At 42.7% G+C, this 25319-nt stretch overlaps 1 protein-coding gene across 1 annotated transcript in view; it reads left to right on the top strand.

Annotated features, from left to right (window-relative positions):
- Positions 1-25319, top strand: part of NBAS (NBAS subunit of NRZ tethering complex) — an 854371-nt gene that overhangs the window by 701185 nt on the left and 127867 nt on the right. The window contains exon 49 of the mRNA XM_069728113.1: positions 18769-18908. Coding sequence (XP_069584214.1) covers positions 18769-18908 — 140 coding nt within the window. The remainder of the gene's footprint in view (positions 1-18768; positions 18909-25319) is intronic.

Here is a 25319-nt window from a genome sequence, read left to right as displayed (position 1 = left end):
ACCCCTTAAAGGATCCAGTCCATTGTGATGTCTTTCTAACTATTGTCCCATTTACCAGCTCTTAATTCGGGCAACTTCTACCGATGCCACCTCATGACTAATCTGTGTTAGGGCTCGTGCACACGACCATAATTGTCAGATAAATGCTATCCATCTGACAGATGGCACTCATCCCCATGTTAGTCACTAGTTTCAAAGAAGAAATCCAACATGGATGGGCACTGCCTCGCTGAGTAACATGAGGGCGGGTCCACCATGCTCGATTTGCCTCCGATATTTGGATGGCTCTAACTTTTTCATGTCAATGGGTCCGTGGAAAACACCGGACCGCACTCGGATGACATATGACTGCTGTCCAGTTTTCACGGACAGACTGAATGGAGAACAGGGAGAATTTTTTTTTCTCCACCTCTGAGAAAAACTAATCAACTCTGATCAGAGTATGATTAGTATGTTTGGACCGATTTTTCTCAGATGAAAGAAAATTTGTCGTGTAACCCTAACCATAATGAGAATAAAAACCTGCCTCCTGAAATCATCGCACCGAACAAGAACTAAAATTTGCCTTGGTTAGAACCAGATGGACTCGGTGAGGGATCAGGTTACAGCTGCCTATTGAAGTCTATGGAGATGATCATTGTCCATAATGGATGGTCCAAAAAGCGAGATGGTGTAAATAGGATAACAGGAGATAACAGGTTAGGAACTGCACCTATTGGTTATTTATGGCCTAGCCTATGGAAACGTGATAAATGTTTGACGGGAATAAAACCATAAAAATACCCCATGGTCGTATTGTTCCTCATTTTTGGAGGATCACCTACATTTTTACATGTACTTTGGTGGGTGACTTTCCCGATGCTTTGCGCTTGGTCCAGCACATGCGTGCCATCATTTATTTCTTACATTTATTAATGACTGCACTGCATATTACATGTGCTGCCATCACACGAAACCCGCCACCGCCTCTGAAGCATCATTATTCAGATTGCATTCCTTTCCTGTGTGTGAATCCTATCTTCTTTAAACAGAAAACAGCAGGAAAATAAGAATTTATTGCCCAATTCCTATTCATCCGGCATCCATTTACTCGGGGCAAATTAATTATATTTTCATTTTTAAAGCAACATTTATCTGAGAATAAATAGTCCATTGGTGCAGGGAGATAGCGGCAGTGACAAATGATGGGCTTAGCCTCTGAAGGTCATATACATAGTGCAGAATTCGCTTTCGTGTTACCATGTACAGATTTTTGTGCACAATTGGATTCTGGCAATTAAACCCGCCGAGGAGTAAACTTGGGTGCCCTTCCTCTATACTGTTTTTACAATTATTTTTTTTTTTTTTAAGAAAGAATAGATTTTATATATTTTTTTATATTTTCTTTCTTTTATATAAAGAAAGTACAACATTGTCATAATCCAATGTAAAAATGTAAGGAGAAGACCCGGATCAGGCAAACGTACTCTGTGACGGATCCCGAACTGTCGGGACTGTCACCCAGGTTTCACGGGGGAAAACATAAGGATCGACCTTTGCACTCTGGAGTAGGGGGCGCGGCTAAGATAAAAGAGCTGTATCGCGCGGGAAATCAGGCAGTCTTAGCAGGAACGCGCAGGAGGACAGTGTCAGGGCTCCTACTGTAGAGCACCCAGACAGAGCAGGCCCAAGCCAGAAGAATCTGGGAGCCGCGACCAGAGACTGCCGAGAAAGACGCATCCCGTCCCCCTGACATTGCTGACCATGAGTGACAAGTTGCGCAGTCAGGATATAGACACGCGCACTCGCAGACGGGGAATCCGGGTCACCTGCCATGAGGGGTTTCCCGTTATACCTGCAGAGCAAAGTACTGCAGTGTGCAGGCGCTGGGCCTTTCGGCACCTGTGCACTGCAGTACTTTGCTCTGCCCTCAACAGGGCAGACAAATTATGCCTGCGCCGGAGCCACAGCGTGAAGAGAAGAAGAGAACGTCATCGTAAGAAGATGGGAGGCTCCGGACCGGACCGCGACTCCCATCGGACCAGAACCGGACCGGGATCGCCCCTGGGTGAGTATAATCTAACCTCTTTTTCTCATCTTTCAGGTTACATCGGGGGCTTATCTACGGCATTACAGAATGCTGTAGATAAGCCCCTGATGCTGGTGGGCTTAGCTCGCCTTCGATTTTGGGGGTGACAGGTTCCCGTTAAGAGTAGACCGCTCTCCTGCTTACCAGATACTTGTTTTCCGGGTGGCGGTGCACCATCACATTGGCTAGTAGTATGGAGTAGCATCCTGATCGAAGCACCACTGGTTCAAACTCTGTGCTCTCCCAGCATTGGAGGAGAACAGGGGCCCTGAAGTTGGTCAGATAAAGCATCTTCAAAGCCGTGCTTGCAAACTTTAATGCAAAGCTCTTGAAAACATATGATCTTTGCCTAGGAGACTTGCAACCACTGATTACTATTACAGAGGTGGCTGGTAACCTAGGCAAAGCAAATTGAGAATCCCTCTGATCTTGGGAGCTGACAAGAATTTCAATATAAGGTAAATAGCAAAGTTTCTTGTTTTTACAATAATTTGCGGTTTTAACTTTTAAAGTTGAGACAACCCATTTTAGTGCAGTCTAACTATGGGGATCAAAAATATAGGGTGGGAGAATTGGATTCTCAACAATACCCTTGAAATGGTTGTTCAGGTTGCTAAAAAGAAGTACATCATCCATGTTTCTTGGGTTTTCTCAAAATATTTAAGGCCCCCATACACATTAAACTAATCTCAGCAGAACCTGCTAATATCGATGGGTTCGGTCAAAGGTCTCATGTGTATGGTGGCATCAGCCGAATGATGGTTGAAAGAGATGTCGATTGCGCATGTCTGATTTTCAGCTGCTGATCACGTTGTTCTACCAGTCAGCGGTTTTCTCATAGAGAACATAGTCGTGCACCTTTGTAACGGAGGGACGGCTGTTGGCCCAACAGTTGACCAAAGCATTGTTCAGCCTGTCATCAGCTTTAATTTGGTTGTGGCAACAAAATTTGCAAAAATCAATAGTATAAGTGTATATAAGAAACTTTGTAATGCATCTTATTAGAAAAATTTGCTTCTTTCTCACCATATGAGACACTTCTCCTCTTTTTCCTCCTGAACGCATCACTCACTCTGAAAAACAGCTAAAATTTGCCATGGTTAAAACAAAATTCACAGCCAGCTTGCTGAGGAAACTAATTATAGCTGCTGATTTAAGTTTCTGGAAAGGTAGATGGAGTGTGACAGACAGAGGGACACACTGATAAAGCACCTACTACAAAGCAGGAGTTTTATCTCAGCAAGGTGCTGGACTCACAACTACACTGCTCAGTATGATGTAATCCATGCTGCTGCTTCTGAGCATGTGCTACAGAGAGAGAGGAAAGCAGGAATCTTTATTGCCTGTATGTACTGTGTATGATGGACTTCATAGCAGCTAATCTCGACCAAGCAGCGAATAGTTGTAGAGATGGGCCCAGATGATTTAGTGGTTGTTTTTTTCCATGGGTATAATAGTAAGTAGACAAGTAATTACCTGCCTGCTATTCATGGCGCCGATCTTACATTGTCAGAGCCGTGGCTTCTCTTCTACTCTGTTCTGTTGACTGGGCATGACTGCCGATGTCAAGCAGATTGACAACAGGCTCCCCACTGCCTAACTGCGGGGAGCCAGCTGTCAGTCATCATGATGTCGTTCAGACCCCCTCGACAATGCAGCCTGGAAAAGAAAGTGCTCCTCTCTTGATGTGGAGCGCCTGAATCACCGGCAGAAGCAGTCAGTGGCCGTTCTGAGATGGTGCCAGGCTAGTTAGCAGCTACCATCCTGTTAGTTTTTAAGCCGAAGAGTAAAGTTGATTGTTAAAGGATTTTTACCGTCTCACACAGCCCTTTTAATGTTTGCACTGCACGGTGTTCAATAACTCGGTTATGTAATAATAATTCAGTTATTCTTTTTCTTTCTATTTTGCACAGGAAAAAACATGAATTCATGTTGATTCACCGCCTTACTTTAAAAGCACTCCATTTCCTTACACGGCTCGGAGGTAGAAGGGTATTGTATCTCCATGTACGTTGTATCGTCCTGGATTGCATCCCCGTAATGGAACAGTAAGAATGTATCTGGCGGTGATAGGTCAGATGGTAGCTATTAACTGCGCCATTTCAAAATGCCAGACTTCCGTGAAACTGTAGCAGTGCGATCTTTTATCTCAGTGGGATCCTCAACGTCTCCACTTGTCATGAAAGATAAAGGTTTCCCATTCACCCTATGCAGACTCGAATTAGCCGAGATCATTTACTTTTGAAAAGGATTGCCCCCCTCGGTACAGCGCGTCTCTGAATCTCTCCTAATCACACGTGTCACTTTAGATAGACTGAACAGATCTTTCCGCCTGACTGACAGATGAGCCGAGCGGAGGAACAGAACGTTTAACTTCACATAACTGGCATTAAAGGCTCACGTTCCGTCTATTACCTGACTAATGCAATGTTTAGGATTTCGTACGGAGAAAACTTGCATCTAAAATGGATTATTATAGGTAATGGGCTTAAACCAACTTAGTGTTCTTTATGAATTAAGTCGGAAATAAGATGAGACCTGAAAAATCTGTAATTTAGCAGAAAGTACAGTTTAATTTCCTGGTTGCATTTGCCTTGGGGATGTGTGAATTGCGTTTTATATCACAATTATGTTTTCTTCCATTTTTTTTTTATACATTTTTTAAGATACACTGTAACTTTAGAAAAACCATTTACTCTGCTTGATAATAGAAAATGAAGATCTTCTAAATGTATTTCCATGTTTAAAGGGGACATTTTAGCTGGATTTTTTAAATTTAAGCTGAGTTCTTCCTCTAATTTTTGCTCCTCCTCTGATTCTGTAACTATTTTTCTTTTTTTTTCTGTGCCCCTCCGTTCCAAAGTTATACCCCCTGGTAATAAAGATGCAAATTGAGTGTAACCAACTGGTCTTAGACCACAGAAATTCTTAGTGGGCGTTGCCATGTTTTGATTGGTCAGCGTAAGAGGGGGAAAAAGCAAACACCCACAGCAAAGGTACGCCCATCTGATGGCGAGGAACAGAAGAAAAATAAAAACTTCAAGATTCAAGAGAGAAGGGCCAATTCAAGGAGGTACTCAAATTTAGAAGATCTTTATCTTCTTTTATCAAAAGATCTATTTTGTCTAAAGTGACACGGCATTAGAGATTCAGAAATGTGCAGTACCGAGGGGGCATGTCTTAAGAAAGAAATTGGTACTCAGTTGGGGGACGGTGCAGGGAGCTGTACCAGTCATTGCTCAATACGCAGTGAGCGTGGCTGTAATCACTTCTATTGCAGCTTGACTGACAGCCTGCTCTGTAGTGTGTGTGTGCAGTGTAGGCTGTCAGTCAAGGTGCAGGAGGGGTGATTAGAGCCATGGTCTTTCACATGATTTAAACGCTATTTTCTTGCAGATTACCACTATATTTTCAGGTAAATACTAATTTTGGACATAAGTTCCAAAAGATGTGCTATGAAAAAGAGACCAGCAGAACTTGTATTGGTAGCAAATCTGCAAAAAATTTAGTATCAGTATGAAAGTAACATAAGATTTAGTATCCGTAGATCAGTAAATGTATTACAGCATAAAACATAGTGTTGGCATGAGACTAGTAGAAAGCGAAGTTGGAGACCAGCAGAAGACATAATATAAGGAGACCAGCTGAAGATATAATGTAAGTAGAGATGGGCGAACCCGAGCAGTAAAGTGTCCCACGTCATAATCCATGTCTGGGGAATAACCTTTTTCAACCTGCATGGTGCCAAGATGCGACCATCCAGGCTGAGAACAACTGATGAATTAGCTGCTGCGAGCTCAGCATCAGTGAGCAGTGGTGACGTCATTGAGGTTACCGCTTGTCACTGCGGCTGCGTTCCCAGCCAACCCCTGAACTGCAGGGACGCCGGTGAGATCATCACTCGCACAGTGAGAAAAAGCCTCACAGTGCAGCGGTGAGTTCACCAAGAGAAATTTCTTACTGTGAACTGCGGTGAACTCTCTGAGCTCAGTGCTGCATCGTGAGACTTTCTCACTGTGCTAGCGAGGATCTCGCTGAGGTCACTGCAGTTCAGGGGCCCGGCTGGGAATGCAGCCTCAGTGATAGGAGGTAACCTCGATGTTACCGCTAGTCACTGATGCTGCACAGCAGCTTATTCTCCCAGTGGTTCTGAGCCTGGATGGTCGCATCTTGGCACCGTCAAGGTTGAAAATGGTTCATCCCTAGAAATGGATTACGGCGTGTGACAGAACGACGAACAGGTGAGGAATATGGTTGTTTTTGACGATAGCTTTAATGGAATGGGTGATGACGTGAGTATGGTTTAATTTAGAATCCTTAAACGAGTCTATGTCATTCTTTCAATTAAAGGACTTTATTCTGGCTGTGTGTTTATTTACAATATAACTATAGGATTAGTAATGGATAGGTGTCTTATAGACGCCTCTCCATTACTAAGCCATGGGCTTGATGTCACCAGATAATACAGAGGTGACATCAATCCTATAAATATGAACCCCACCGCTACAGAGCAAGAGGGAGGAGCCATGCAAAGTGCCAGAATAGGTGCATCTAATAGATGCGCCTTTTCTTGGCGGCTGCAGGCTGCTGTTTTTAGGCTGGGGGAGAGGGCAATATCAATGGCCCCTTACCAGCCTGAGAATACCAGCCCCCAGCTGGTTGTCAAAAATGGGGGGGACTCCGAGGGCCGGCTCCAGGTTTTTGAGGGCCCCGGGCGAAAGAGTCTGTGGGCCCCCCTCTTTAACACATACCGCGATTTATGATGCACAGATACAGCAGAGAAATATACCACAGCCCACGTAGCATATAACACAGCCCACGTAGCATATAACACAGCCCATGTAGCATATAGCACAGCCACGTAGCATATAGCACAGGCCACGTAGCATATAGCACAGGCCACGTAGTATATAGCACAGGCCACGTAGTATATAGCACAGGCCACATAGTATATGGCACAGGCCACGTAGTATATATACAGCCCACGTAGTATATACACAGCCCACGTAGTATATAGCACAGCCCTCGCAGTATATAGCACAGCCCTTGCAGTATATAGCACAGCCCACGCAGTATATAGCACAGCCCACACAGTGTATGACACAGCCCACGTAGTATATAGCATAGCCCATGCAGTGTATAACACAGCCCACGTAGTATATAGCACAGCCCACGCAGTGTATGACACAGCCCATGTAGTATATAGCATAACCCACGCAGTGTATAACACAGCCCACGTAGTATATAGCACAGCCCACGTAGTATATAACACAGCCCATGCAGTGTATAACAGCCCACACAGTATATAGCACAGCCCATGCAGTATATAGTACAGCCCACGCAGTATATAGCACAGCCCACACAGTGTATAACACAGCCCACGCAGTATATAACACAGCCCATGGCCCCATGCAGTATACAGCACAGTCCAGTAGTATATAAACACAGCCCACATAGTATACAGCACATCGCACATAGTGTAGCACAGCCCCATGACGTAGTATATCACACAGCCAGCCATATATATACAGTAGTGAGTAGTCTATGACTATAACTACAAGTCCCACTCCCAGCATTGCTAACATACCAATACCATAGCAGGCTGCATCCCCCTGCCCCTGCAATGCGTTGGGACCGAAGACTCACTTACGCTTCTTACGGTGCTGCTGCCCCTGTTGTGGACACAGGGACAGGGTGCATGCACTGACCGTGCACGTCCGTACATGACTGCAGCTCGTCTTCTGCTTGGCGCTGCCGCTGGACCTGTCCTGGACGGTGGACGTGGAATTCTTCTCTGAGCTCTTGCTTGCCTCTTAGGATGAGGAGCTCTAGACACTCTCACCGACCGGAAGTGACACAGGACAGATGACCGCCGGCCCGGAAGTGACTCTGGTATCCATGGTGACAGCGGAGGTGAGTATTGCAGCTGTGCAGCGCCTGCAAAACCCTCAGAGAGCTCTGTGCCGCCTGCTGCCGGGGCACCGGCGCGGCGGGGATTATGGATGTGCTCCGCCAGGCTCCGAGACCTGGCTGGGAGAGGGATTTGAATGACTGCGTGTATGTAAGAGTCACACACAGCAGGGATGTATTCCGGCTGCGGGGCCCCCAGGAGCGCTGTGCATGTGTGTGTACAGACTCCGTACTTGTACGATACTACCATAAATGGGCCCCCCCCCCGTCTCGCCAGGGCCCCGGCACTTGCCCGGGTGCGCCGGGTGCTGACACCGGCCCTGGGGTCTCCACATAGTTTTTTTTTAGGTTATTTGCTTAAATAATTTAAAATAAAAAAATGGGGGCCCCTCTATTCTTGATTACCAACCTTACTTACGCTGACAGCTGAGGGTTGCAGCCACCAGCTGTCAGTTTTGCGTGGCTGGTTATCAAAAATACAGGGGAACACACACCTGTTTTTTTTAATTATTATTATTTAGAGCACAGGCCGGCTGAATGATACTCGCATCAGCCACCGCATTCTCTCGTTATTATTAGAGGCAGCAGGTGTAGGCTGATGGGAGCAGTAGTTCCAACATCTGACGTCAGTGACTGGAAGTGAACTTTTTACCTGTGATCACATCTGCGGGCTCACGCTTTCATTTGAGAGCATGGGAGCCCCAGCTATCTGACCGGAATTAATGATTTTATCGCCGATCAGAAGCAGTGTTTGCTGCGCAGTCATGCACATGACAGCATGGCAAACACGGGATGTTCGGGCCTCCCATTCAAGTGAATGTGGTCCGGGAACTGTTCTAGTACCCAAAGACACACTGCCAGACCTGAACAGACAGGGGTCCACCCATCTCTAAGGGTACGTTCACACAGGACTTTTTTGCTGCGGATTTTTGCTGTGTTTTTTTTAATGCTAATTTAGGTGCATTTTTGGTGCTTTTTTTGGTGCGTTTTTTTTTCTCTTTTTCCAGGCTAATGTCCTTGGATTTTCAGCAGCAAAAACACAGCAAATAATGATACCTGCGTTTTTGCTGCGTTTTTTTCAACACCCATTCAAGTCAATGGGTGAAAAAACACAGCAAAAACGCTGAAAGAAGTGACATGCTCTATGTAAAAAAAAACACAGCAAAGCACAAAATGCTGATCAAACAAAAAACCAATGTGTGTGCATGAGATTTCTGAAATCTCATAGGCTTTGCTGGTACTGTAAAAAGCAGCTGAAAATTAGCATAAAAAAACGCAGCAAAAAACAGCAAAAAAGTCCTGTGTGAACTTACCCTTAATGTAAAAAGACCAGTAGAACACATAATGTAAGGAGACCAGCAGAAGATATAATGTAAGGAGACCAGCAGATCATGTAATGTAAGGAGACCAGCAGAAGACATTATATACGGAGACAAACACAAGACATTATTTAATGAAACCAGCAGAAAACTTTGTGTAAGAAGTAGACCAGCAGAAGACGTAGTGTAAGAAGTAGACCAGCAGAAGACGTAGTGTAAGAAGTAGACCAGCAGAAGACGTAGTGTAAGAAGATGATCAGCGGAAGACTTGATGTAAGTAGAAAACCAGTGGAAGATGTAGTGTTGTTGGAGGACAAGCGGAAGGCGTAAGTGGAAGACCAACGGAGACTTAATGTAAATAGTAGACCAGACATAGATGTCCTGTTAGTAGGAGACCAGCAGAAGACCTAGTATAAGACATTACTCAATAGTGCCAAGGAGCAGTTGTGGCTTTGTCAGTAAAATTGTGACGGTCTGTGAGTGGTTGCACACCTTACAATGGAAGCATTTACGGTGCGGAATAGTAACCAGGGATTATTGTGCTTCTAGCAGAATTAGATGATGGGAAAATAAAGATATCCTTTACTTTTTGCAAATGTCAGGCTTTTCAGAGGCTGGCCCTATCACTGCAAAATCACAGTGATTTGTTGTAGCCTTGCTGCAGGTGGAACAAGTTGTGTTCTTCCTGTGATTAAAATAAAAATGCATGTTAGTTTCTTTTCACTGTTACTTGAAAAGCTGAAAACTACTTTCAGTAAAATTAGCCTACCTAGTTATTATAAATAATCCCGCCAAGAGCGTGGCAGCTCAGAGACACCTGTGTTTTCAGTGCAGAATGTTAAACAGCACTAATATCATTTAGCAGCTGCTAAAACATATCTTGGCTATGTGCAGGCAACCTGTGGCGTCCCTTCGGTCGTATAAATACAGTGAAAATTTGGGTATAACTGCGTTTTAATCCCCTAAAGCTGACATATTTGATGTACTACACTTTATAAGAAGGACAATGTTTCGGTCTTGCTCGCAGCCAATTAGAGGCAGTGTAGTTGATGTTTTGCGGCCTCTCACAACTGAAAGTCCACCACTGCTTATAACGGGTTGCGACTACAGTCCGGGAGGACTGAAATGTTCTCCGTACGTGATGTACCCCACAATATGGCATGCTTGACACATCAATAAATGTAATTTTCTTCACCTTAACTGAGGAGTGCCTTGGTCTTTCCTACATTATCGTTTAGATATCCATCCTACCAGTGAGCACCACCATCCACCCAAAGCGCCAATTTTATAGGGGTTCTTGATCAAGCCCTTCTTGATCAAAATATTTAGCCCCGTTAACATAATAATGCTTATGCTCCCCTTCTATGTCGGCGCCATTCCCGCGGTGTTGCAAGTTGTTGTCGCACAGTGTTGTGACACGTGATTAGAGTTCCCATTATGATTGACGGCGAATATTGTTTTTGCAGTCTTTGCCGAACACAGCTGAGTGTCATTGGAATCAATGGGAGTAGAAATGACTGAATATGTTCGGAACCGAACATCAAACATAAATTCGAAACCCATAGGGTACCAATATGGCAGGGAAATGGTCAAATTCAGATTCGGTGACCGATTCCGAATATATTTGCTCAACTCTACATGTGTTGCCAGCGCCCAATTAGTGCTGGCGTCACTGTCTCCATACTCGGAGAAATAGAACATGAAGAGGAAGTACTTGGCTGCTGCTGATCCCTGGCTTTATTCTTCATGATCGATTTGCCCAAAGGCAGATACGGTGACATCTGTGCTGATCTGGGTGCCGGCGTCACGTGTCACAACACCGCAAGAGAACCCTGGGGAGAGCAGCTGCTGACACAGTGGGAATGGCACCGCTGCGGGATGTGAGTATAGGCGTTATTTTATCAGGGCCAAGTGTGGGGCATGAGAAGTTGTTGTCCAAGTAGTGGACAACTTAGACCTTTCTAAACAAATTTACTCTCCCACCAGGGAATCTGTTAATTGTTGTGGAGCTCGAAAGGTAAAGGGACGTCTCCCTATAACTGTTCTACATTAAATGCCTAATTGAGCAATTTCATTTTTGGAGAACGAAGAGTTTGGATTTCTTTCTTCTCTAATCAGGTGAAGCTCATGTGGGTGGCAGAGTGGACAAGGCGGCCAGGAAGTGAAGTTAATCAAGGGCAAAGTGGTAATATAATGTTCAGGGCAGGCGGGTGTCTGTGCATGGTGGGTGGTTCCATTTTTCAGAGATATATATTTTTTACGTCTTACTTTTTCATTTACTTTGTATACAGTGTGATCAACATATATACGATCTCGCTAAGAGAATCTATTGGAAGTGCTCGCTGGATGGCACGGCCGCTTATTGACATTTCGAGATTGAAGTATTTTTTTATTTTTAATCAACTTACCACGGAGTAATATTGTGCGGGGGACATGTTTATTTTTCTGCTTCTGTCACCCGTTTTTATTAGCTGTGTGTACTGCAATCTTCCAGTTTACTGCACGGCTAGCCCCAGGTAAGTTCATTCACAGTCTGCTGCCGTTCTCCCCGGTAATATGGCATTTACTACCGCACACAGATGTTACTGTACCAGGCCAGCTGAAATCTTACGGCTTTCATTTTTTATTTTGCACACTATTTTATGAAAAGTGTTTGATTTATTGAATAATTAGGTGATGGTTTTTCTTTTCACTCTGGGGATTTTTTCTTCTTTGCACGGACAGAGAACTTTTACCGGTTGCCAGTGGCAAAAATAACAAAAATCAGATGGTCTCACTGGCATATTTCCCAGAAATCTAGGGAAGTTAGAAAAAAAAAAATCAAATTTGGTTCCTCCATAAACAGCACCACTCCAGTCCATGGGTTGTGGGAGATATTACACTTCATCCCCATTTAATAGTATTACGGAGTTATTACGTTACTTTTTGTAAGATGCCATCCTGTGGTCACAATACATTAATATTTGAGATTTGCATTTTGTGGTGCTGCTTACTGCAGTTTATTTTTTTCAGTGCATGGCGGTAAAACATTGTCATTTAGGCACTATAGAATTTGTTGTTTTCCATACTTTAAGCCTTAAAGGGGTTGTCCAGTTGATTATCTCCAAGATGGATGATCAAAAGGGGTTCAAGCACTGGGACCCGAAACCGATCGCCTGAACGGGGGACTGTTATCCCGAAGTGGCCCTTTTAACCCTGTTATAGAATGGAGGGACGGTGCGCATGCCCAACCACCGCACCGTTCATTTTCTATGTCTACATCGCTGATCTCCTTTATTCCTAGTATCTTAGATGATGGGTATGTTAGAAAAGTGCTAACGAAAACAAGCCATGTTGCAAATTAATTTTTATTCAAGTTTTGCAACAGTTCTCCAGCTGATTCTACTCTTCTGGTTGATAGTGACCCTCCACCATATACATCTAGTATCAAAATGGTCACGCAAGCAGCAGCACAACTACAAATTCTGGAGGCTGGGAGGCGGTGCACTCCTTATTGACTGGACTGGATCAACCCTTTAATTGGTATTGTTAAGCCATTTATTCCTAACATTGAAAGTTTACACCAAGTGTTAACAATGTTGATCGGTGGAAGATCGACCACTGAAACACCTACTGATCCCAGGAAGAGGGTTCTGAAATACCCTGTTGAGTGGTGGCCACATGTGCCGGGGAAAGCCAACCACTGCCCTCGGCTGCCTCCTTCACTGTGGTCACACATGCTGACCATCGCACACTAAACAGACTGATCTTTAGACCTCCTATTGTTGAGGTTGGTAAGAGTCTTATCAGTCGGAGCCTCCAACAATCATACATTTATTATCTATCCTGTGAATAGTGCAAGAGAGTCAACGGCGGCACAGCCAGGATGGTCAACTACTGCTTTACTCTGGAGACTTATCGGAAAGAGGAGCAACATTTCGGCTTACAGGACACTCATTGCTTATGCACTCGGCAATCAAGTAGTTAGTGATCATAATGATGGTTCATTGGACTCCATTGCACTTCTGATTCCCTGGGTGCCCAGGTTGAGGCCATCCTTGGACCTGGCGCACATGTCCACCAACCTTGGGTAGGTGATGTTGCTTATGGACAACTCCTTCAATGCTGCATGAAGTTGGCTAATCCTTCCCCCTGGACAAGAATAGGATTCAGATCAGGTAGTAGGTTTTTCATGTGTGGCCGCTGCTGCCATGTTACAAGCCTTTTCTGAAGCCGCGTGTCATATAGCCCAACTGTACACAAGGTTAACTTGATGTCCTTTGTTGAGAATGAAAGCCCAGGCTCATCGTGTCAGCAGCGGAGAATATATTGCTGATAAGCAGTCAAACTACCGCTGAAAATCTCCCGCAGTGATGGTTAAAGTCACCCAACTCAATGAAGTGCTTAACACCTTCACAAAGGGAAAATAAATTAACTTTTTTTTTTTCCTCTAAATAGAAGAACGTTGTATTTTAGTGACTGAGGAAAATGCCATCAAGATGAAAATTAAACGTCTAAGTTGAACTTTTAACAAAGTAATTTTAAGGAAATAAAAATCAGATCCACATTTCAGTCTATCAGAAGTCTTAATGTGATGCCACCGCCCCGGGGTATAATGGCGACATTCGAGAATGTCTATGCTCCCCTCTATCGGTATCCTACTGCCTGGGAATCCAAATGTGAAAGCGAGCATCGTAAAATGGGCCTGGATATTAATGGTCGTATCAGAGGACGGCGCGTGGGGAAATTAATATTTGTAATGACATGTTGGAAGAAATATTAGGCAATTTAGCTTCTCCTGTGCACCGCTTCCTTGTAATTGATACAGGACTGTTGTTGTTCATCTGTTCTAAGGTTTTCCTTAGATCTATGTAACCGAAAAAAAAAAAATCATCAACCAATTAAAAAATAGACATTATTGAGATCTGTTAAGAAAGAAAATTCATAAGTTTCCTGATCATAACATAAATTGCAAAATCGTGGCACTCATCTTTGGAGAGTCTTTCCCTAGGTCACATATAAAACCGGGACCAGATGAGTAAGGCTGGGGGAAGGGGGGGGGGCAAAGATAGTATATAAACTTCAGTACTTTTCCTAGATGCTTATCCTTTTACCAACCCTAATAGTGATGAGCGAACGTGCTCCGATAACCGACCATGCTCATGTGCTAACCGAGTAACTTCGGCGTGCTCAACAAATATGTCCAAGTGATCATGGTTGTTCGAAAACTACAACACATGCAGGGATTTCCTGTTTGGTAGGCGTGAGGACTCGAACATATTTTTCAAGCACGCGGAAGTCACTCGGTTAGAACAGAAGCATGCTCGGATAACACCGAGCACGTTCGCTCATCACTAAACCCTACCTAACCATGGAGTTTGGCACCCTAGATGAAGCACGCAAGCTATCGCTCCCCTGCTCATCGCCGTCTCACCCTACTAACACCTAGGTAGTCCCGGGTTCTACAACCCCTTACAAGAAGGGTGCCAACCTCCGTGGTTAGGTAGGGTTGGTAATAGAGTAAGTATTGGGGTTTATAAACTCTCTGCTCCTTCCGAACTCATCTGGTCCTGGTTTTCTATGTTGTCCTAGGAAAAGACTCTCCAAATATGAGTGCCATGATTTTGTATTTGATGTTATGATTGGGAACTTCATTATTTATTATTTTACTTTTTAATATATATATATCAATCAAGTGTAGTTTTTAATTGGATGAGGATTTTTTTGTTTGACACGTATGATACTCCTCACCCTATCAGTAACATTGTTAGTCTATTTTCTTTAAACCTAGTCTGATTTTATTTTAATTACGCAATTGTTACAAAGAATTTGAATATAACATTTTTTGTCTCTAGAAATGGGTTAAAAAAAAAACAACATCTTGGGTCAATCAGGAAGTTTGTTGAAAAAGTATTCCAGAAATCAAAAGTACATGTGAAAATAAGAAACTTTGTAATATATCTCATCAGAGAAGTCTGCTTCTTTCTCCTCCTGGCTTTGTTTCATTCTCAAAACTTTCAATTCCCGTTACGGAAGTCGGAGATGACAGTTGGTGCTTACAGAGTTCTATGGAGAACTGTAACTGTTGTTACAGGAGGACTTGCAGCAGAATGTTTGTCTTTCTCCAGCTCTTCCCTCCATAGAATTTTATAAGCACAAACTGGCATTTCCTATCTCAGTAGTGGGATAATCTGCCTTCATTGAATACAGGCTTTACCCAACAATTGAGAATATAAGATAAGTCCAGGAGGAGAACAAAGATTTCTCCAGAAAAATTATTGCAAAGTTGCTTATTTTTGTCAGAATAATTAATTAAAAATTAAAACTGTTACTCTTTTAAGAATGTGTCAGAAAATGAGCCGTTGTTTAAATCAGATTTGTGTTCCATATTTTATTTTTTTTATTTTTCATATAATCATGAAACAATCAAAATTAGTAATCCTACAATTTTCATACTAGTCGCTGGACTATGTTAGACTCATGCTTCCTAATCTTTCAGGTAGAGTTTACATCAGTTTCCTTATCAGCAGAGGCAGGATTACAATGACAGGTCACATCTCTATACACAGCTGATAACACAGAATCCACCAATCATAATAGCTGATGTCACAGCTCTCCTACTCTCCCTCGCTTCACAATTACATTTTTTTCACACGCTCATTAGATGCTTCAGTATAAAATATATTCTCAGGATCAGTCTATTGCTGCTAATGTGCATGTAAATTTCCTGAAACAAAAAGTAGTCTAGAAAAAAAACTGTGGTCAGTTTGAAAGTTTTCAAGATTTCTAATTTTCATTTTTTATAGAGATTGGTATGTTCAAAAAAGAACACAATTCCAGCAATGTTTAAAAATACATTTAAAACAAAAACTTGATTTAAACAATAGACAATTTCTGATGACACATTCCCTTTAACTGAAAAGACTGGTTTAGTCCAGGGCAACAGATCTGTATCCTTCCAATCGGAGCTGAAAACCCCTAGGTTGTTTTCTGTAGAATGATAGAACCGTGTCCCTCGTGATGGTGCCATGATGAATTGGCTGCAGTCCTGTCTCTCGTCCTTTAGGTGTTTTGCCAGTCTCTGGCTATCTCTCTTTTCCCCTAGTATCTCTGTCTCTGAATCTCTTTATACAGAGGCATGTAACCTATTTTCAGATTTACCCAGTGTCCTTCAGTCCACCCTCACAGATAATGGGAAGAATGGTGATGACCAAGTTGACTTGTTTGATTATGTAAACTATTTTCATAGATATTCCTCCTCTGTTTTAAAAATCAAGAAACTATTTGGGCCAGACAATGTATAATCAGCATATCACTAGACCTCACTAGTCATCAAGGATAAGAGCACACTATGTTATATCAAATATCAGCTTACAAGTCAATATTCCAGGCTTACACAAACAAAAGTCTGTTTTCTTGACCAACCATAAATCAACCCTTAAAGGGAGTCTGTCACCCCAAAAATCGTTTGAGCCAAGGCCACCGCCATCAGGGGCTTATCTACAGCATTCTGGAGTGATGTAGATAAGCCCCCGATGTAACCTGAAAGGTAAGAAAAACAGGTTATCTTATGCTCACCCAGGGGCGGTCCCGATGTGGTCCGAGTCCGATGGGCATGGCGGTCTTGTCTTCCTGCCGCGGCTCCTGTGCAGGCGTACTTTATCTGCCCTGTTGAGGGCAGAGCAAAGTACTGCAGTGCGCAGGCGCTGGGCCTCTCTGACCTTTCCTGGCAGGAAGACAGACAAGAAGAGGACGTCATCGTATGAAGATAGGAGGCGCTGGACACGGACCCGACGTCCATCGGACCAGGACCGCAGCGGGACCACCCCTGGGTGAGTATAATATAATCTGTTTTTCTTACCTTTCGGGTTACATCTGGGGCTTTTCTACAGCATTACAGAATGCTGTAGATAAGCCCCTGATGCCGGTGGCCTTAGCTCACATACGATTTTTGGGGTGACAGATTCCCTTTAAATCAAAAAGACAACATACAGATAAAAAGTCAATTCTTCTTGGTTTGCTAAGCATAGTCGTCTGGGTAATTAAGATATAATCTGGTTTCTTCATGCATAGGTTTCTACCTTTTTATTTTGTTTGACTGATTTACATTCCTCATGTATGTATTAAATGAGGGATTGTTATTTAAGATCACAGTAGCAGGGGGATCTATGTGTTTATATGCTTGTAAACTATTCATGGGTCGATCTATAAGCAGGATACATCCATAAAACACTATGCATGTACAGATGTAGCAAAGGTTATCATAACTCAGGAGGAACCGTCTTGATGACTTGTCAGGCTATGTGCCCACGTTGCAGAATAGAAGCAGATTTTTTCCTCATCAAAACCGCACACCTTTGCCAAGGAAAACGCATGCGGATTTTGACACGTTTTTCATGTGTTTTTGGCGGGTTTTTTCAAATACAAGTCTGGCGGCGGAATCGCTGTGATTCCGCAAAATAAAAGAACATGCTGCGTATTTTACCACGATGCGATTCCGCTGCTGAAAAATACGCAGCATGGGCACAGCAATTGCGGAATGCAATTAAAATTAATGGGATGCATTTTGTTAGCGTTTTTTAAGCGCTTCCATAGCGGAAAAACACAGCCGAAACGCTTAAAAAACGCAACGTGGGCACACAGCCTTAATGAAGATTGTTGTTCAAGGGGATTAAGATTTAAGATTTCCCAAGCCATTAACCAATGTTAAATTAGGTGTTGAATTATATTTTTTTTATTCCTTTTATCAGGCTACTCTTTTAGGTATAAGCCCATATTTGAAGGGTGTCGGTCACCTTATTTTGCACTCCATAGTACATACGGTACATTGTTGCATAGATCTTTCATACCTGATGGGCAATCTGTGTGTTTCATGAAAGTTTAGACTCAGGGCTGGACATACCATTGGTGCAACCTGTGCAGACTCACAGGGGCTCAAGAGGGTAAGGGGGCTCACTTTCTCCTCCAAAGCATTTAGTCTTTTCTTGCATAGGGCCCCTTTTCTGTTTGTGTCAGTCATCTATCCTTATTGACAGCTCCTCAGTGTCCCTCCTCCCTGCAGAGATCTCACACTGCTCACGACCAGCTGCTGCTGTCAATCAGGCTTCACAAACTCTTTATCTGCTCATTTTGATATTAGGTTGGGTTTTAAAAGTAAGTACATCAGCTTCATGAAGTCTGACATCTATGTAATAACTTATGCAGTTTGTCTTAAGAAACTTGGTGACATACCTGCAATCTATTTGTGACAAATCGGCTTCTATGAGTATCTGCAGTTAGTCAGCATTGATCTTTGTAAACTTTTCACTGCATAAGTTTCTGTAAAAAAGCATATGATTTGCGTTGTCTTTTCTTCTCTGCTGACTTTCAGCCGGCAGACTTTGACAAAGAGCTGCCTGCGTTTCATTGTGTACAGTATTCATCATGCTCCTTGCTTTTACCCATTTACGCAGAATGGATTCAAGGTCTGAGCTGTGGTTTTTCACCCTCTAGGTGGAAGTGGCTGACATTGAAAATGAAGAAAAAAGATATGGTCTCTTTGTGGAGCTGCTGGACATCAGTCACACGCGCCCGGAGTTCCAGCACTTAGTTTTACTTCTACAAGCCTGGCCTCCGATGAAAGGACTAAGCATGTAAGTAATGGCCTTCTAGCTCCACTGCAGGTACAGTCAGTCCACAAATGAAATCAAATCCCTCAACCTCTCCGAGTTCACGCCGGGGAACATCTGACAATATTCTGCTCTTTTGTGTCTTGATAAAAACGTATTTTTTTGCTAACAACGTAATTTGTCCTAAATGACCTTAAGGAAAATATATAGATGTAACAGAGCATCGGTTTGTCATTCGGCACAGCTCATCATGGCATGATTGTCTCCACCGTAGTTCTAGATAAGACTTCAGGTTAATCCACTACATTATCCTTGCAAGCTATCAAGTTGCCAAAAATAAGTGGGGTAAACGAGAAATCTAGTTCTACTTTGTCTATCTGCAGCATAGTCTTATCTTCCTGAACAGTCAGTTTTGTAAAAATCTTGCCAGGAGCACAGGGGTTAATCTCCATCTTTAGCTGGTGGTCTATCCTTTAGCCAGGGGAGGCAGGGCTTAGTTATTTTTTTTTTTTGTCCTACTGCACACAGGGCAAAGTGGGGAGGCTCCTGCTGCAGCCTCACATGGAACAGAGAGGAGGAGGAAGTACAGGGCTGATTTACTAATACACAGATTAGATTTATTAAATGTATCAATAATTGTAACTTTAGAGAAAATAGGATATGAAATTAGGTGATTAGGGAGGAAATATTGGGGGGGGGGGGTTTGAAAGGTTTGATGTAGTGCAGAACGGGGCTGTATATATAGGCAATGAGAGGAGTGATATACTCCAGAATGGGGCTGAGAGGTGTGATATACTCCAGAATGGGGCTGAGAGGTGTGATATACTACAGAATGGGGCGGAGAAACGTTGAGCTGTGTTTGTTGCCTGCTCCTGAGATCAATGATGTGAAACTGAAAATGCTGCTCTGCTGATGCATATGATAGAAGATAATCCTCTGCCTTATGCACCAACTGAGGATCATTTGCAATAATAAACAAGTAGAACAGGAAGCCTGAGCCATAAAGTAAAATCTATAAATTTTATTGAAATAAATACATAAAATCTATAAGAATAAAAGGGAGCACATGTCCAATTATTACTGTCTGATAACACCATATATCCCATATATAATCATCCAGTATGACCCATCCACAACCAAGAATGTATATATTGCTATAGCCACAGGATCTGTTTAAGTGCGAGGCAAGTCTCTAAAGACTTATCCAATAGGTGTATGCACAGTAAATAGGGAGAAATCTAAAAAAAAAAAATCTTAAATCTGGTTTAGTGCATATACAGTTGTGGCCAAAAGTATTGACACCCCTGCAATTCTCAGATAATACTCAGTTTCTTCCTGAAAATGATTGCAAACACAAATTCTTTGGTGGTATTATCTTCATTTAATTTGTCTTAAATGAAAAAACTCAAAAGAGAATGAAGCAAAAAGCAAAACATTGATCATTTCACACAAAACTCCAAAAAGGGGCCAGACAAAAGTATTGGCACCCTCAGCCTAATGCTTGGTTGCACAACCTTTAGCCAAAATAACTGCGACCAACCGCTTCCAGTAACCATCAATGAGTTTCTTGCAATGTTCTGCTGGAATTTTAGACCATTCTTCTTTGGCAAACTGCTCCAGGTCCCTGATATTTGAAGGGTGCCTTCTCCAAACTGCCATTTTTAGATCTCTCCACATGTGTTCTATGGGATTGAGGTCTGGACTCATTGCTGGCCACCTTAGAAGTCTCCAGTGCTTTCTCTCAAACCATTTTCTAGTGCTTTTTGAAGGGTGTTTTGGGTCATTGTCCTGCCGGAAGACCCATGACCTCTGAGGGAGACCCATCTTTCTCACACTGGGCCCTACATAATGCTTCAAAATTTGTTGGTAGTCTTCAGACTTCATAATGCCATGCACACGGTCAAACAGTCCAGTGCCAGAGGCAGCAAAGCAACCCCAAAACATCAGGGAACCTCCGCCATATTTGACTGTAGGGAACGTGTTCTTTTCTTTGAATGCCTCTTTTTTTTCTCCTGCAAACTCTATGTTGATGCCTTTGCCCAAAAAGCTCTACTTTTGTCTCATCTGACCAGAGAACATTCTTCCAAAATGTTTTAGGCTTTTTCAGGTAAGTTTTGGCAAACTCCAGCCTGGCTTTTTTATGTCTCGGGGTAAGAAGTGGGGTCTTCCTGGGTCTCCTACCATACAGTCCCTTTTCATTCAGATGCCGACGGATAGTACGGGTTGACACTGTTGTACCCTCGGACTGCAGGGCGGCTTGAACTTGTTTGGATGTTAGTCGAGGTTCTTTATCCACCATCCGCACAATCTTGCGTTGAAATCTCTTGCCAATTTTTCTTTTCCGTCCACATCTAGGGAGGTTAGCCACAGTGCCATGTGCTTTAAACTTCTTGATGACACTGCGCACGGTAGACACAGGAACATTCAGGTCTTTGGAGATGGACTTGTAGCCTTGAGATTGCTCATGCTTCCTCACAATTTGGTTTCTCAAGTCCTCAGACAGTTCTTTGGTCTTCTTTCTTTTCTCCATGCTCAATGTGGTACACACAAGGATATAGGACAGAGGTTGAGTCAACTTTAATCCATGTCAACTGGCTGCAAGTGTGATTTAGTTATTGCTAACACCTGTTAGGTGCCACAGGTAAGTTACAGGTGCTGTTAATTACACAAATTAGAGAAGCATCACATGATTTTTCGAACAGTGCCAATACTTTTGTCCACCCCCTTTTTCATGTTTGATGTGGAATTATATCCAATTTGGCTTTAGGGCAATTATTTTTGTTTTTTTTCATTTAATACAAATTAAATGAAGGTAATAGTACCAAAGAATTTGTGTTTGCAATCATTTTCAGGAAGAAACTGAGAATTATCTGACAGAATTGCAGGGGTGTCAATACTTTTGGCCACAACTGTATATATTCTATAATGCATTGTAGGGCCATAAAGGCTCCACATTTCAAAACATATTAACCATTTAAGAATCTCATAACAATCCCATAACGGCAATAAATAAGGACCTCAAGTGAGGCAACCACACATATGGCAATAAACAGATGTGGCAGTAGTAGATAGGTAAAGGGTATAAGACCTTATCCAGGCAGCATTGGTCCCCGACGCGCGTTTTGTGTTTAGCTTCTTCCCAGGGGGGTTAACTGCCTGCCTGAAATGAGGAGCCTTTATGGCCCTACAATACATTATAGAGTATATATATGCACTAAACCAGATTTAAGATTTTTTTTAGATTTACTGTGCATACATCTATAGGATAAGTCTTTAGGGACTTGCCTCGCACTTTTACAGATCCTGTGGCTATAGCAATATATATACTCTTGGTTGTGGATGGGTCTTACTGTATGATTATATATGGGATATATGGTGTTATCAGACAGTAATAATTGGACATGTGCTGCCTTTTATTCTTATAGATTTTATGTATTTGTTTCAATAAAATGTATGGATTTTACTTTATGGCTCAGGCTTCCTGTTCTAGTTGGTTATTATATATGTTTGGAAGTGCCATTGATTTAGGCTATTTTTCTCTATAGGTATTAGAGGATCATTTGCAGTTTGACATCACTAATCTATCCTTAGCAGGCAACGAGCACAGCTCAGCTTTGTACTACCTAGTAATTACAGGCTCTGTTGTGGTGGAGTGTAGAAGAGTTGAGCCCTGCGATAAACCAGCTAACAATTACCGTATGTAAAATCACAAAGTCAGCTTTATTGATAATGATGGCAGAAGATAAAATTGGTCTGGCATGGTACAGTACAGGCACCGAGGGTGCACGGAAGCACAGATTCATTTCATTGTAACTCAGAAAGGTGAGGATTGTCAGGAGCACAGAGGAATTTTGCCCTATGCAACTATTAGCTCCCTGATGTCTATAGACAAGTTCTTTCACCCCGTAGGCTTTCCTGTTCCTAATCCCTGTCTTGCCCTAAGCACGACCCTGGCTAGTGAGTGAGGGCAGAAGGAAAGCTAGCCGTGCTCTATAATAAAGGCAAAAAGGGAGACAAACAGGGATAAAAGAAACAACGATAACTCTCATCGCACCCAGACTAAGGAATGGTCTATAACGGGAGAGGAAGGGTGAGATAAACTAAATAGGAAGATAAGGAGAAGGCTAACATCAAACTTCGAAACAGAGACGACTCCTAAATGGCTTCTCTGTCCAAGGCTCACAGCTCCCAAACCAACTCCAAGGTATAGCGAGCTATCACTGGCAACTACTCAAGCTAAGGCTGGAGTCACATTAGTGTCTAACATCCGATGCGATATGCTAATGACACTCTGCTCCAGCTCTACTACGAATAAACTTTATTTTCTCCCAGGAGCTGCACTTTTAGTTCGGCAGCCAGAAGTCCTTCCTGATACTATTAACCTACAGATTAACCTTATATCTCCTATATATGTTATATAACATGAGAGGTTACCTTTAAGTAGCAAAAAAAAAAAATTGCTGCAAGTTTGATATCAATTTAGAGAGTTATGTTTCTAGGTCATTTTACTGCACAATGAAATGCTGCAAAAACATTAACGTTGAATTGAATTTTTCATCATTACATCCCACTTGCAATTTTTAATTCCTGTTTTTCAATACATTATATTACTAAAAAAAATGAGTGTCACGCATAACTACAAAAACGTAGTGATGAGAGAACGTGCTTGAAAAAGGTGTCAGAGTATGCTTGTGTGCTAACCGAGTGTCATCGGCGTGCTCAAAAAATGTTAGAGTCCTCATGGCTGTTCGGCAGCTACAATGCATACGGGGATTGTCTGTTTGTTAAGCAATCCCTGCATGTGTTGCGACTGTTGAAAAGCTAAAACCAAAAAACCAAGCCCTCATATGGCTATGTCTATGGAAATATAAAGTAGTAGCTCTTGGAAGAAGGTGTGGAAACTAAAAGACGAAAGCACAAAAACAAAACATTCCGTAGTCACTAAAGGGGCCTTCTAGGCTGCACAAATTTCTGCAGTCACCTATGCAAAATATTGACGGCGTGAAACCTGCACATTATCAGGATTTCCCTGTTGCTAGCTCAATATACCTGCGGGCATGTGTCATTCTAGTGAGAGAAGTAGATGGGAAGCTAGCCGCCACCGGAAATATGCTAATTGTGACCACTCACTTGAGCAACAGAGGGGATTTCCGACAATGTGCCGATTGCACCCTGTCAAAATTTGGCATAGGGTGTCTGCAGAAATTTGTGGAGCCTGGCAAAAATATATTTTGTCCTTGTTCTGATAAAAGAAGCATCTTCTATAGCTAGATATTTTAAAGGAGCTGTCCACTACTCGGACAACCCCTTCTTAAACTAAATGTTTGGACCCCATTAAAATAAACAAACCTATACTCACCTCCCATGCTGGCGCCGTTCCAGCGGTGTCAACACTCGCGGTCCCCAGGCTGTGAAGCGGTGGATTGACACGTGATGTCCGGCGCCCAATCAGTGATGGCGTCACTGTCTCCACTTCAGACAAAGTGAATATGAAGCGGAAGTCTGGGCTGCAGCTGATCTCGAACTTGCTCTCCTTGTTCATTTCGACAGGAGGCGGAGACAGTGACTTCAGCGCCGATTGAGCGCTGAGCATCACGTGTCACTCCACCGCATCACAGCCCCAGCACCGCGAGTGCCGACACCACTGGAATGGAGCCGGCACGAGAGGTCAGTATAGGTTTATTTTATCTGGGCCGAACATTTAGTTTAAGAAGAGGTTGTCCTAGTAGCGGACAACCTCTTTAAGCAGGATTCACACACCCGTGTTTCATGGTCCGATATGCACGTATCGGCCGCGGTCACCTGACCCAAACAGCCCCATATATATTTACGAGGCTTTCAAGTTCTGCTCAGAAGACGTGTGGTTGTCCATGCATCTCAGTCTGCATTCAGATTGTGAAAAATGGCTGCTTACATACGGCCTCACACACAGGACACTGAGGAGAAGTAGGAGGAACATGGCTGAGCCCCTGTGCTGCTAACACTAAGGATTTATGTGTTGTTCAGTTCTAATATTTTAGTTTAATATTTTTTTTTAGCTTTAACTATAATATGGGAAAAAATAGGAATAAATAAAAGGAGCTTGAGGGAAGAATTTTTATAAAAAAAAAATTGGGGGTATTTTCTGTATTTTGTTTTTTTATAAAACATCATGCAACTATAAATTGGTGAAAAGGTAAAGCAAACAATAAAGTAAATGAGCAAAGTTTTAATGCAGGTTTAATCTAAATAATGGCATTTTCCTTTACGTATTCAACCAAGACAGTCCAGAAGTGATTTTCTCGGGGTAATTCGAGGTCTGCCGGAGCTGCCTGTTGTTTTCCTATTAAGGACGTACATCTCATGAGGGCGGTTATATGTGGAAAGAAATCTGGGAAGATTCTACGAGAGACACAAACAATTATCTGTGTTGAAATTTTACCTGATGGGGCGGAA

The sequence above is a fragment of the Ranitomeya imitator genome, chromosome 5 (genome assembly GCF_032444005.1).
Source record: "Ranitomeya imitator isolate aRanImi1 chromosome 5, aRanImi1.pri, whole genome shotgun sequence".
NCBI lineage: Eukaryota > Metazoa > Chordata > Amphibia > Anura > Dendrobatidae > Ranitomeya > Ranitomeya imitator.
Note: the sequence above shows the minus strand (reverse complement) of the source record. Positions and strands in the feature narration are given on the sequence as shown.